Raw genomic sequence first — 14,994 nt, forward strand, 5'->3', positions numbered from 1 at the left:
TCACATCATCCACTGTGTTAACACACTCTGAAGGCTCACACTATGTAGATGTCCACAGTGTGTAACCCACTATGTGAATATAATGTGAGCACACTATGTACCACTGACAATACCAGCACACCAACGGTTACCAACGAACGCATGAACATTTTAATACCACAGAGTTTCATCAAACATGTCAAATTTGGCTTATCATTGTTAAGTGGTGACTTAAGAGATATTATTGTTCATCATTCATACATGCCAATTTTCTGATCCCGAGTTGCCCGTCGGGATTACATACAGTTCTTAAAATATATATTTTGTTTCTCTCATACAGTTAATCTAGTCAATCTCTATTAACGTTGACATCTGACAATCATTTTTTTTCCTAAATTAATTCTAATGTGTATACTCTATCGTATGAATCAAATTCATTTATACTTTGTTATAAAGAATGAGAAATAAACTGAAACTAAATATAATATATGCCTTTCAGTTTTTGTTCAAAATTTTATGATCTATAGTGTGTGTTTTTTTTCATTTTAGTGCAATTTTTTGGGGAGGGGGCCTTTTTGAGGATGGGATTGTTTTATTACCCCCTCCATTCGTTTTGCGTGATTTCGTCTATAAGTTGTTGTGCTTCTGTTGTTGTTGCCTTTATCGTATATATGGGGGTTGATATGGACCGTATCGCTTTCTCTCTTTTTTTTTCTTGTCAAATACAGCTTATTGGCATAAAATGAGTATTAGAGTAATCTCTTATTTCATTCTCTTTCATTAATCATGCATCGAAAATCATAACTTTCTCCCTTAAACTTCGGGCCTACATGGAAGCCCCCCTTTTTATGTTTACTATCACTGCCAGGGTAAATATCACATATTATCACCCGTATCAGACATCTGAGCTGGTCATTTACAAAACCGTATTGCCCTACATTTTCTGAATATCGGGAAGGGTAGGTATATTGTTTGTATTTTCCTCGGTCTCAATGCGCGTATTTACTTTGCATGCAGAGACGAAGCAAAATATACCTTTGTATTTTCCCTGGTCTCACATCCGGGCATTTGTAGATGCGTATAAAGAGATACGCTTCATAAGGATCCGCCCACCAACAATATACGTCATAATAAAGACAACGCTGAATCCGAGCGCTTGCAAGTACGTCATAATGGTTAAGTGCAGAGCCTAGACCGATATTAACATGACACAATAGAACTCTATTTTTAAAAGAAATATCCCCATTATCATGATTTTTGCTCTAGATATCTGATTTGGATGATAATAAAAATATTGACTGGCTCTTCTTTCGGGGAACATCAAATATATTGCCCTTAAATGACCCATATTGCCCTCGTCTAAAGACTCGGGCCAATATGATTCATTTGCTGGCAATATATTTGATGTTCCCCTCAAGGCCAGTCAATATTATATAAATATCAAATAACACACGAGTAAGTCATGTTCTTCCTTATTCATGTTTCTCACGTCGCAGCAATAGTGTTCACGGGACAACCGATCATTATGACCAAGAGGCGTGCGTTGTTACGTCACAGACAACCTCAAAGTTCTCGAGTTGTGTCCCCCGCTCATTAAACAGAAACATTATCCTTTTTCCTCGGGGTTACATTGGTGTCTTTTAGTCTTGTCTGAGGCAAAAAGAAGACGGCTGCTTCCGGGTATATTCCCACCTAGTTTTTCGTCTTCTTTACATTGTGTTTGCACTTTGAAGCGCGCCTGGAGGCCGTTTGGTACGTGCTCGGCGAGCTCGTGGGCATCATACTTCACGACTACGACGAGTGATGACGGAAACGAGTGAAAAGATCACTTTGGAGTTACCGCATGGGCTGGTTTTTCACAAATGGCCTTTCCTTTCTTCTATTAGATTCTAGTTGCTACTATGGTCACAGCGACATCTCCGATTTGGGACAATTTTTTACAACCGTCAAGAGCCACATGGGCGACGTCGTAGATCTCGAGAGCGCCTCTGTAATATGGAAGCAGCAGTCAATCAGCACTCTTCTTGATAGAGTCTTATATCATTACCCTCTGTACAGGGAACCTATGCCCAAAAATTATTTCCCGATAAAAACAATCATAGTATATTGGTCTAAAACGGATTCAGGTTTTGAATATAAAGAGAATCTGATAATCATCACCACCTCCGTATAATTAATTTTCTAACAATGTAAGAATAATTTGAAATCGAATCCCCCATTTCGGGGGAAGTAAAACAAAATGCCAACGGGGTACAAGTCCTTCACATTGTGTGCGAGATGAATTGCCGTTTGTGTAGGTGGAGCCAAAGCAAAATATTTTTTTTTTAATCCAGATAGATTTCAGTCTTAATTGAGTAAATTCTCTTTTCTCCGTTAATATGTACTCAATTTGTTTAGGTGACAACTTGCGTTGCAGAATTTTCGAAATGGTATTGGCATGCATGGTGTCGCATGCGTTGATCTATGTACGGACATGTCGCTGTTATACATGTATAGTAGCAACAATAATTTTGCACACGAACCACGGATCTAATGTTCCCGTTGTTGTGGATGCGAAAAGTCCGGACTGTTTATCGCGGCGTTATCTTATTTTAATGTAGACGCAGACGCAGCGCCAGCAAACCATATATAAGGCGCTTTCTGGAACATAAAAATATTTGCCAAAGCCCTTCATGACAAAGGAGCCTTTGTAATGATTCGGTGAATCAAACATCCTGGACTCTGGATAAACGACATATTACTTGCATTTCTTCGTCAGCTCCGCATCTAAGGACGATCTTCTGTCCCGGTTTACCAATTTTCGACAATGCCTCTAAGCTTTTCATAGTGATTTTACGGCCATGTATTACATTCAGCAGATTTACAATGTTGTAGAATCCGTCCCCGTTCGTTCCGTTGCGAGTGCGAAAACTCGCTAATATCTTCCGGAAAGAGTCGGTGTTGAACTAACATCATGAAGTCAATACTGGTGTAGGATGCTCGCTCTTATCCCAAACGCAGCCAAGTGATGTGCTTTTAACAATATTCTAATATTATAGCACAGTGCTTACCGTTCCGGTGAACCATCTGCGGTGATGAACGCTTTATGCTGCTCTGCTCGGCTCTGTGCTGCTGCTTCTAAGATTTGTCTTCTTCTCCTGGCCCTCTCAGCTTCTACCTCAGATGGCAGGCGATTAAAAAAGGCAGGTGTTCTGAAAAAAAAGTTAGACAATTTTTAAAAGCTCACAGATATAACGATGATTTGATCTAGAAATTAGGTGTTTTAGTTGAGCATTGATGTTATAGGTGATAAACATTTTGGTTACTCCTCAAGATTGACTTGTTTTAATAGTTTTACCAGATTTCAAAAACATATACAAGTAAGTGAACGGAAGGGTGTGACAACCGACATAGATATGAACAACTATTTGAAGGTTATTGAAAATCAATGATTTGTACGGTATCTGCTGTTTTTATAATCTATGGTCCTTGTTGTTTTTATATGCCAATGCTATGTTTACATTTTGCTGCAAACTAAAATTACTCCTCAAAAATAGAAGAAAAACGAAACGGAATATAAATTTACTTATCTATTATTATTATTTATTAGAACAGATTTATTCAGGTACAAAAGGTCAACATAAAACTGTCTTTCATCAATTACCAGATGAAAGCATAAAAAAGAATAACAAAAATCATATTACATGTATTCATGAAAATAAAGTCAAAATCTGCATGAGTCAAAGATAACAATGCTTGGTAATATATATTTAAAAAAATGACTTAAATCGTAACATGAATAAAACTTAAATATCTAAGTTATGCAAACGGAACAGGTACTGATTATAAAACTACAAATTGTATAATTCATTCTCTGATGAAAAACACTGAAACAATAGTAATGAATTTAAATAATAGCATTATAGGAAAAATATAGAAAATTGGATGAAACAATAAAGTATTAATGTATGTCTAAAACTGTAAAATATCAAAGACTTAAAATCATTACAAATAATAGCAATGTAATATCAGTGTTAAAGAGGATTAAGGTAATTGTATATTACAAAATAGAAATTGTAAGTAATGGTTATTATATACAAAAACAATGGATTACAAATACTATCCTGAAAGAACTGAAGGGTATAGGAAATTCGGTAATAGCATGAAAGTAGGGAAAGAGGATGGTGCTTGAAATTCTACAATTAAATACATTTCACTTGAATTTCATTTCTATTGTTAGCACTAAATATATAGGATCGATTGTTCCAGAAGGATCGTGAAACTCTAGAACAATGAAAATCCACGCATCAAGAAAATCACAGGAATGCAGCGACTTTAAAACTAGATTCAAAATTGTTTTTCAAACGAGGCTTTATAAATCGACGACTTTGGCATGTATTCAGCCAATTTGTTCCAAATTCGAGACAAATGTTTCGACTCAGTTGCGTTCTATTTCTTTCTTTCGCGTTGAATATTTCCACATATTTGATAGTTTCATATGACTGATCGTGGCTCTTAATCTATGTTGACAGATGCATTTGCATTCTCCTCACAGTCCATCACTTTTTTTCTTCTTCACTAACCATTGTGTTTTTCTATTAAAGATACCATAGCTATGACGTCAAATCGTGTTGAATAATTCAACAGGGGATTCAACAGCCACGCTCTATCTGATCGTGAGAGGGGAAACGATACTCACTCAACGTCGAAAATAATTCCCTGATGACGGAAATTAACGGTGTTTCTACAAAATCGAAAATGATCAACCCTTTTATTTTGAAGAATTTATTAATCACCGTGACAGCTACACCAGTATGCTATAATTCCGATTAAAGTGTCGTTTATGAAATAAAACGGACCCACGAGACAGCGGCCGATAAAAGGAAAACGGATAGCGGGAAACAACCTCTCGATTGAGCTGAATTGTAGACTCATTTCCAAAGACATCTTTTTCATTGAATGTTAGTTTTCTTTTCTATTCAAACTTAATTTTCCTCTACCACACTTGCCATACATACCGGAGTGATCAAAATATACTATTCACCAAATACAGAATTCTAAAACCTGATTTTTTTTTCGGTTTGAATAATTAAGTGTTATACTTGGCAAACTGTATATTGACACCCATAATAACGAAATGAAAATACACTCATTATAAGGTATGACTGCTTCTTCATAGTCTCGTTGTAGCTTCACATTTTCCATCTTTTATTTTACATTATTTTTTCAAAGTAAAATCTACACATCTTGTTATCATTAATATATTATATATATATATATATAAATTTTTAATTCACTACCACCTGTGTACTATTGTTACGACACATATCCCCAGCCTCCCTATTATACCTCACCCATAGCACAATAATTTAGATACATTGTTTAGAAATGTCATCAGGTATTGAGTTGCGATCATGATTTGAGGGTAAATCGAGTGTCAATACTTTTCAGTGGAGGTCAAGTTAACTATTGCTTTTAACGTCCTTATTTTCCATGTTTTCCCTTATTTTATATCAATATAATAAACGGTTTTGACATTAGGCCTTATGTAAAAATTCTACTCTGTCACATGCCGTCCAGCTGCAGATTCGTCAGAGCAAATTGGAGGGCCTGTCAGGGTAACATATTAATCTTCACAACTTGAATTAATCTCACTCTTTGTATCGATTCCGCTCCCCCCTTTAACTCTCTGTCTCTCTCGCTCTCCACCATCTCTATCAGGTTCTCCCAAACTTATTTCATACGCTGTCTTCTCTAAATCGTTTCCCCTTTTTTCCATGTCCTCCTCCCCCTTCTCCCTCCAAATCTTACTCATAGCTGCATTTCTCTCTCTCCCTCTTTCTAAATAATTGTTTTCTCTCTCTTTCTCTTTCTCTCATCAGTCAAGATTGTCGATAAGTCATATTCTACGGTGCACTCTTGCAATCAATCGAAGTGAGAGTGGTCGAAAGGTCATCAAAGTCGCAAATAGATTTGTCAAGTGTCTCTTGATAGTTTTACGTTCATGGTTGCGAAGGCAAAGCAGATTACAATCATTCTCGAAATATAAGGGGTTTTTTCACTGCAATTTGATCGGCTTTAAGCGACCATGACAACACTTAGGCTTTTTATGGATTTTCTTTTAGGGGGTATGTTTGTGTATCCGTCGCCTGATAATGAAATTGTTGAATGAAGAAACAATAAACTCGAAATAAAGGAACAGAGGCACCACGAGGTCAACTTCAGAAATGAAAACATTGATATTAAATATTATCATCTATAAACAGTCCCCGTCATTGGTCTTTAGCTAATGTGGATGTGAGCAGACCGATTGGGTTTGTAGTCGTGACCACAATTCTGTGATCAGTGTCGTCATCATAGCCATCATCAACATCGGAACAGCATCAGCAGCTTCGGTGGGCCCATAGTATTATCTCCATCATCGACAACGATAACACCTTACAATCATCATTGTCGTCTTCCTCTTCATCATCAGTAGCTTCATAGAAATTGCAATCAAAATAGGCATAATGAAGAGTCCTTGGGCGTGTGGTCTAAGACGCCTCACTTCATGCAGAGAAAATGTGGGGTTCGATTCCCGGTATGGCACTCATTAGCACCATGGCCTCCACCGTCTATAGCATGATCACCTTCTTCTTCTTCTTGCTCATCACCGTCATCAATGAGTATCGGAATACCACAAATAAAACCCCGTTCTTCTAAAATACAAAGGCGTCATTGATCACGGTTTTTAGTAGATGTGGGTAGACCAATCAGCTCGACAGCGGTGTATATTTTACCATTCGCCCCCGCCGCCGTCGTCGTTCTCTACCACAACCGTCATCGCCATCATCATCATATTCATCATCAAGATCATCATCAAAATCATCATCACCATCTTCGTCGTCATGAACACAATCCTCAAATACACATACACCAGTGGTCACGATCTATAGAAGATATGAACAGATCGACTAGTTTGGCAACGGTTTATAGTTTATCATGTCTTCGTCGTCTTCATGGCCTTCCTCGCCTTCACTAACAACGAATCCCCACCATCGCAATCAGCATTGTCATTATCACGATCTCCATCGCAATCATCACGATCGTCATTACCATTACCTTTCCGAATACGAACACCTCCTCATTCACCACTATCATAATCATTGTCGTCGAAGTATTCTTTAAGATAGATGCTCATATTGATATCACTAGCGCCTACATCATCACTACCACCACCGCCATCTTCACTACTATGTCAATCACCATTTTAGCATCATAATCATCTTCATCGTAATCATCATTGTCACCACCATCGTCACCATCATCGACAACACCGCTATCATCATCATTACCACTGCCATCATCATCATTACCATCATTTTCATCATCACCATCATCATCATCATTACTATTATCATCATTACCACCATCATCACCACTACCATCATCATAACCATAATTTTCATCATCATCATCACCATTATCATTATCATCATCATTATCGTCATCATTATCATCACCATCGTCATGATCACCATCATTACCATGTTCATCATCATCATCATGGATAACATCGTCCACATCGAAATCGGAATCCAGTTGTCATACTATCTACCGTAGATGTGAAAAGACCGATACGATCTGGAAGTAACGTTGGAAGATCCACATTGGAGATGCAGGAAGGCAGATAAGCACGTGTGATGCAGCGCGTATGGGTTGATGAACACCAGAGCATAAAATAGATTAACTTCTCCATAATTCAAGATACCTCCAGGATGTGCGTTCAATCACGTGTACGAAGGGGCGATTGGGAACGTATGAAATTGGATTCGGGGGGTAAAGCGAATGCAGGTCAGATGTGTGTAAAGGTGGAAGAAGAAGGTGCAGGAAGGCGTGTTTATGGGGAACCTGGGGTGCGAACTTGCACCCCTAGCCCTCCATTTTTTTTCTTTTTTTATATTTATGTATTTATTGGTATAAAATCAATCTCAAATCAATCAAAATAGCCCTCCCCTTTCTGAAGATCACACACTCAAATACAAAGACTAATTTTGTCTCAATATTGCACGTAGAGCCCTAACCTTCTTTTCCTATAAGCACAAGCACATGCAAAACCAACTTTATGTCCAAGTCTGTGAGTAAGAAGGTAATAAAAGGAGGACTGTTAGGGGGGCAAACTGGGGAGCTTAAGTGCCTTCTAGCCTTCCACCTTTTTTACAACTCGAATACGAAGGGAATACCTCCATGAGTTTACAATAGTTTTGAATGTAAGACAATTGTTTAAATTAGGTGATACAGGCTATGGAGGGGTACTCTTTCCCCGTATCTTTCTCCCTTCTGCGCCAATACACAATACAAAAACATGTGAGGGTAAAGGTAGACCAAATCAGTTAACACAGCGGTTTGTTTGTCAAAGAACAAGTGCCCCCGTAACATAAAGCTTAGTGATTGATCGTCGGTACTGATCTCTACGATTGATTGCATTGATTACTAAGAACAATCAATCTTAAAGTATATTAACAATTGATAAAGGAATGGTTATGCATAGCTCAATGAAAGCTAGTGAAAGCTTAAATCAATGATAACCAATGTCAAGTTGAATACAACTTTATTGACAGTTTAGCAATTCAAAACAAACGACCGAATGAGGTCTGATTCCTTAAGACCTGGAGCTAATAAACATTGCTTCATGGTTAAGACGTAATATTCATCACGACATCAATTTCAACATCGAGTGCCGTACAGAAGATAATTGTTCTCCCAGACGAAAACATGATTAAATCGAGCGTTACAAGGCTTCTCGCGTTCATTGATACAGTCACACCAACAAAACGGACTCCAAACCGACCGATGGTATCGTCATTGGTAATAACCTAATAGATTTGATCGGTCTGGAGTCGGTTTCGTCTATGGGACTGTGTGTAAAGACTGAAACACCCAGTAGTCGTACTTTTAAGAGCATTAGGGGACATGGCATCGTACGTTTTCTGCTTTACATGGGTAAAGAACGAAATAGACATGTGACTTCTATTCCATTAGAAAAAGGACGTAAGGTACTTTGTTTAGTTGGCATTATTTGCAATATCACTGTGAGAATAATATTAGCCACTATCATCATCACGGTCAACATCTTCGTCCGAAATGTAGTAAAACATTGATATGAGTAGTTTTAACATATTCTAATGGCCGAATATATTCTAATATCAGAACATGGTCTAATAGCAGAACTAATAGTATAGAAGTGATATAAATAGAAGTGATAGTAGCAATAGAAGAAGAAAGATATTAGTAGTAGTAGTAGTAGTAGTAGTAGTAGTAGTAGTAGTACTAGTAGTAGCAGCAGCAGTAGTAGTAGCAGCAGTAGTGGAAGTAGTAGTAGTAGTAGTAGTAGTAGTAGTAGTAGTAGTAGTAGTAGTAGTAGTAGTAGTAGTAGTAGTAGTAGTAGTAGTAGTAGTAGTAGTAGTAGAAGTAGTAGTGGTAGTAGTAGTGGTGGTAGTAGTAGTAGTAGTAGTAGTAGTAGTAGTAGTAGTAGTAGTAGTAGTAGTAGTAGTAGTAGTAGTAGTAGTAGTAGTAGTAGTAGTAGTAGTAGGATGCCTGTCATATATAATACTCCAATTTTTCGCGGATGTTGAAGTCATCATTATTTCTCCTTCGCCGAAACTAGCGCTCAGAATCAACAATACTATCCGATAACAAATATCTATTTTTGACCCAGTAGATATATAACTCGTTTCGTTGTTATGCTCAACAGTCTAATTCGAGCTTTCAAAGGGCGAAATCCCTACAAATTAGAATTTGAAATGAAGGATGTCTGCTCTTGAAAGATTGACATCCTTGTGGTTTTCGGTGCAGTTCTTGTTTTGAAAAGAAAAAAAACACGAAAGCATTGTGGCCCTTGTTGTGTTGTTAATATGGTTAGATTCTCATAAAGCAAGCAATGGCATAAAGCTTGGTTGGTGCCGACCATATTACCCAGATACGCCAAAGTTCCCCTCCTCCACCTCTTCTTCTGCCGCCCCCTCCCTCTTCCCCCCCCCCCCCCCCCCCCCCTCTTTCCCCCTCTCTCCTCTTTATGTCTCTTTTTCTCTCTAACTTTCTATCTACCTCTCTCTCTCTCAATTTCATTCGATTGCACGCTTTGCGTTTTATTTTGACATATTTGTCGCCTGCACAATCCCATCTCCTATGTCAAGAAAATGATGTACCCATGCATGATCCTGAAATCCAATCGCTCCCCACCGTTAACAGACCTAGAAAATCGCCGCCCTTTCTCTACTCCATTCGTCCCCGAAGAGAGTTTTCTCCGTGTTTGCGATTTAAAAAAGAAAAGAGAGAGAGAAGCATAGGATTACTCTATATCTCTGTAGCTTCTTATTTTGGTCGACCAAATGATATTAGAAGTCAACCAGGCGAAAAGGGATTAAACCGTGTCATGTCTTACAGCTCATAGTCTCACTTCAACGCGAAATTTCCAGATATTACTGATTTTATGAGGTCTAATTCGATTTAACAAACTACTGTAGATGATCTCGTTGACGATGCCGCGATCTCTTTCGCTTCGTCGACTCCATCAATGTGCAAAAGTCATTTGCATTAACCTTGATAATGAACTAGATCGATGGATAAGATATCGGATGGTGGTCCAATTTTCGAAAGGAAAAAAAAACTATTGTTGTGTACTCGTGGGTGCAAGACTATTTACTGATAATTGGACTAAAGAAGGGATCGCTTGTATCTTCTGAGAAATATCGGTCTCTGGGGACATGCACCGATGTTAATAATTGAAGACAGGGAAAGATGTGAATTGAACGGTATCCCCCCGCCAACATCACGGTCCGACTATAGAGGATGTGTGAGGGAGAGAGGGGAGACAACAGAAAGGATGGGTGTGGATGATTCCAGAGGAGAAAGAGGGAGGAAGAAAGGAAGGAAGGAAAGAAAGAAAGAAAGAAAGAAAGAAAGAAAGAAAGAAAGAAAGAAAGAAAGAAAGAAAGAAAGAAAGAAAGAAAGAAAGAAAAGACAGGACAGTAATTCTCAAACCGGGGAGACCAAGAAAAAGAGGGAGAATTAAAAGAGAAAGGAGACAACCAAAACGTGCAGAAAGGTCCACTGACATTCTCGGCACCTACCCACACACACACACACACACACGCACGATCCACATATAACACACATACATCACCGCACTCAAATGAACATTGGTCATCGAGTCGACATAATCAAAATGAATAGTTGCTTTGACCATCAATCACGTGGTTTTACTAACGTTATCATCCGCGTGAACACACTCTGCGCATCTGCTTTTTTCCACACCTTCCACAGTCAAGAGACAATTACTCAATTCTAAAAAGTAGGTTATGATAAAAATGCAACCTTGATGCATGAACATTGAATATTATGACTATTATCATTACCATTGTTATTATCGCTATCATTTTAATTATCATTGCTATTATCATTATCATCATTATTATTGTTATCAGTATTGTTATCATTATAATTCTTTATTATCATTAACATTATTATAAGATTTATTATTATTATAATTATTATTAGTATGATCATTAGTAGTAATAGTAGTGGTAGTAGTAGTAGTAGTAGTAGTAGTAGTAGTAGTAGTAGTAGTAGTAGTAGTAATAGTAGTAGTAGTAGTAGTAGTAGTAGTAGTAGTAGTAGTAGTAGTAGTAGTAGTAGTAGTAGTAGTAGTAGTAGTAGTAGTAGTAGTAGTATGAAATACAAGTAAGGCTTATTTACCAATTTAACATTCGTTTTCAAGAATTCTTGTATAATAAATTTCGAAAGGCCATCGAAATTCTCAGTAATCACGATGTATTCCAATTATTGTTTCAAGGCATATACTTGTTTTAAGTTGTGTGTATCAATGCATATGTATTTACGGTATATGTCTTGAGGTATTTATGTCAAAGGAATATGCTGGGGAAGGGGCGGTGCTGATTTTTTTTTCAAATGGGTTGGGGGACACAATAAGGTTTCACTATTTTTTTTTCAATTGAATAATAGGGATCTTATTCTATTTTGGTATTTTTTCTTCGTTTTGGGGGGGGGTATTTTTCTCGTTCATTGTTTATCATCACATAGCGACGGGTGCTCCCTTGTGGGGGGTTTGAGTTTTTGAATGTCTTACCTGTTCAGTCCTCGCTTTCCCTTAACGCAGTATTTACAGAAGAAGATGACAGCGATTACCAATGCCAGACCGCCGGCAACACCGGCTACTAGGATCACTATAGTCAGGTATGGGTTCTCATGAAGGGCATCTGTGAATGAACCACTGCTTCCCTATTTAAGAAAAAAGAGAGAAAGAAATAGGAAACAATTTTGCATATTTCTTTTAAATGATTTGGTAATTAAAACGAATCTGAAGAAAACTCACATACTGATCAATCTAGTCAGCATGGATGTAGGTCTTTGAATCATTAACAAATATAATCAATATTATAACTAATATCATCCCTGTTTATGGATAGCAATAGATATACGATAATTGAGTGTTGCTTTGTATACATATATATATTTTTTTTATTTTACATGGTGTATATTTGAATAGCTGAATGTATCACATGGGCCACGGCATGGTTGTAGATAAAATTTAGACAAATTTTGTCAACAAGAAGGACCGTGTCACTAACTACTAATACTCTAGTCAAAATTGGCCATGCACTAGTCAAAATGGCAAGGAAGTTGATTTCATCAAAAATCGAGTAACAGCCAACTTTCGTGCTCCCGCATGCTCTGTTCGCGAAGTATAACTCTGAACATCGGCTTTGTATACCGTGGACACAAAACCTTGCTTTGATGATGTCATGTCCACTTGTGGACGTGCAAATCGAAAAATTCATTACTTTTAATCTGTTCAAATTGTCATGTCGAAACAAGTATGTACAGTATTTTAATAAATAATATCAGTTATTTGTTTGCAGAGCTACACTGAAAAAAAAAGAACTGGAAAACGTTCTTATCAATCAGGTCTAGATTCAACAAGGAATGCATCTGTTAATGTTTGATGCACGCGATATTTAAATTTGTTCTTGTTGTGCTTAAAAGTTAAAACGCAAAATAGGACGCACGCAGTTTAGTGGATCTAGGACATAAATCAAGAAAAAATGACCTCTTCTAAGGACTACATTCTAAAAAGATTTGAAAAGCAGTTCCTTTTCAAGAGTACATACGACACAACTTGACAGGTCTTCCGCTGCAGTCACACCCATGAAATTGAATCAAAACCGATCAAAGCTATTACGTTATTGCCAATGGATTATCATTGATCAGTTTGAAATCGGATCAGTTAGTGTGGCTGTTCCATACCAGGTCTCTGCCGTGGTGGACCACAAACCATACTTGTCTTTCACCAAAAGCAAACAATTTGTTTTGTACACATCCTGTCAATTAATACCACAAGGTAATCTGGGGCCCGTTGCAGAACAAGTTGCAATCAAACGCAACTCTAAAAATCACGCGCAACTTGATTTTCAACCAATCAACAGCGCGCATTTTTGACTTGCGATTGATTTTTTGACTTGTGTTTAAACACAACTCTTTCTGCAACGGGCCCCTGGAGTTTTAGCTCCGCGACGAACGACAGGCTCAAGAACACAGTTTTGTAAATGCAAATCAAATCACGTTGAACAGCTGGGTTGTCTTTCTCGAAAATTGGTGAACCGGACTAGCAGTTTTGTCCTAAGTTTCGGAGCTGACGAAAATTGCGAATCGTGTCGTTTGTCCAGAGTCCGTGACAAAACTTCTGTTTTTGTTTCAGCAAATTTAGACAAAGCCTTCTTGGATGCTCTTTGTTTGAAGGGCAATTGACAAAACTTGTTCTAGGATAACACCAGCAATCCATTCAGCAACTAGAGGTCACAAGTTCAAGCTCTTCACAGGACGATCTCGGTTGGAACTTAGGAGCAAATTTGTTAGTCAAAGAGTAATTTCTGACTGGAACAAACTGCCTACAGAAGTAGTGGAGGCAAAATCTGTGGAAATGTTTAAACATATGTTGGATATATTTTGGTGGGGGAAGATTTCAAACCTCAATTTCTCAACGCACGTAGAGTTTCACAAGTTTAAACTGTTTAGACCGTCAATTACCAGAAGTAAAGATCGGAACATCTACAGGAGACGTCCTTCATTTCCGTACCTGATGTGATGTGATGTAAGAGCGTTCTGCGTAGCGGAGCCTAAACTCCCTGTTATGTCCCAGTTTGTTACGAATGCTATTTAAGTTGAAAACTGCTTGTCAAGTCAAGTGCCAGTCATAAAAATGAACACACTTTTCAGTCCACGAACATGTAACTAAAGGATATTAAAAAAACTTGTTGCATATAATTATTTTGTATTTTTCATGTTGCATGTATCTCTGGTATAGGCCTACTTAAAGACGGTGTGCCACATAAGTTTTAAATAGCGCCAGCTATCGTCTGAATTAAGCAATTTGTCATATCTTAATTGTTTAAGTTTTATTCGTTGCTATATAAATATGATACCACAAATATTTTCTGCCAACCAACTAAGTTTTACAAGGCGCTCATAAACATTCCCTTTCATTAACTTGATCAAGTGGTCATCGTAATTACTTTTCCAATCTGACGAAATATTTTCTTTTTATTAAAATGTATTTGTTTCAATACTAATTATCAAACACATGAGCCTCCATGGATCTTTCTGTAAGAGTTCAATGCCTTTAATGATCTGAAATAGTTTGCTCAAATTGATTACATCCTATCGTTATATTTTGGATATTCTTTTCCTATCGTTATGTTAGCCAACACAGTGTGATAATGTTATCACCACATTGCTCAATGATGGCATTCAATCATTATAACGTTACCTTCAACTCTGAATAGTGAGTACGTGTATTTATATCTTACTCTTATTATTGGCCAACAAGTATTCCACATTGAAGAATGTAAAACACAAGTTGCCTAATTGTCTCATCGAAAGCATCGAAAGCCGCTTTGTATCCTCTGGGAAAAAAAAACGGTATATAAATCCAAGTATTATTATTATTCAAAAGCTCGTGATTCACGAAGCATTACGGCA

The 14,994-nt window shown here is 37.5% G+C and overlaps 1 protein-coding gene across 1 annotated transcript in view; it reads right to left on the reverse strand.

Annotated features, from left to right (window-relative positions):
* Positions 1 to 14,994, reverse strand: part of LOC121423772 (serine/arginine repetitive matrix protein 2-like) — a 42,976-nt gene that overhangs the window by 11,604 nt on the left and 16,378 nt on the right. The window contains exons 2-3 of the mRNA XM_041619258.1: positions 12,086 to 12,237; positions 3,030 to 3,170 (exon numbers count right to left, since the gene is read on the reverse strand). Coding sequence (XP_041475192.1) covers positions 3,030 to 3,170; positions 12,086 to 12,237 — 293 coding nt within the window. The remainder of the gene's footprint in view (positions 1 to 3,029; positions 3,171 to 12,085; positions 12,238 to 14,994) is intronic.

This window comes from Lytechinus variegatus, chromosome 11, assembly GCF_018143015.1.
Source record: "Lytechinus variegatus isolate NC3 chromosome 11, Lvar_3.0, whole genome shotgun sequence".
NCBI lineage: Eukaryota > Metazoa > Echinodermata > Echinoidea > Temnopleuroida > Toxopneustidae > Lytechinus > Lytechinus variegatus.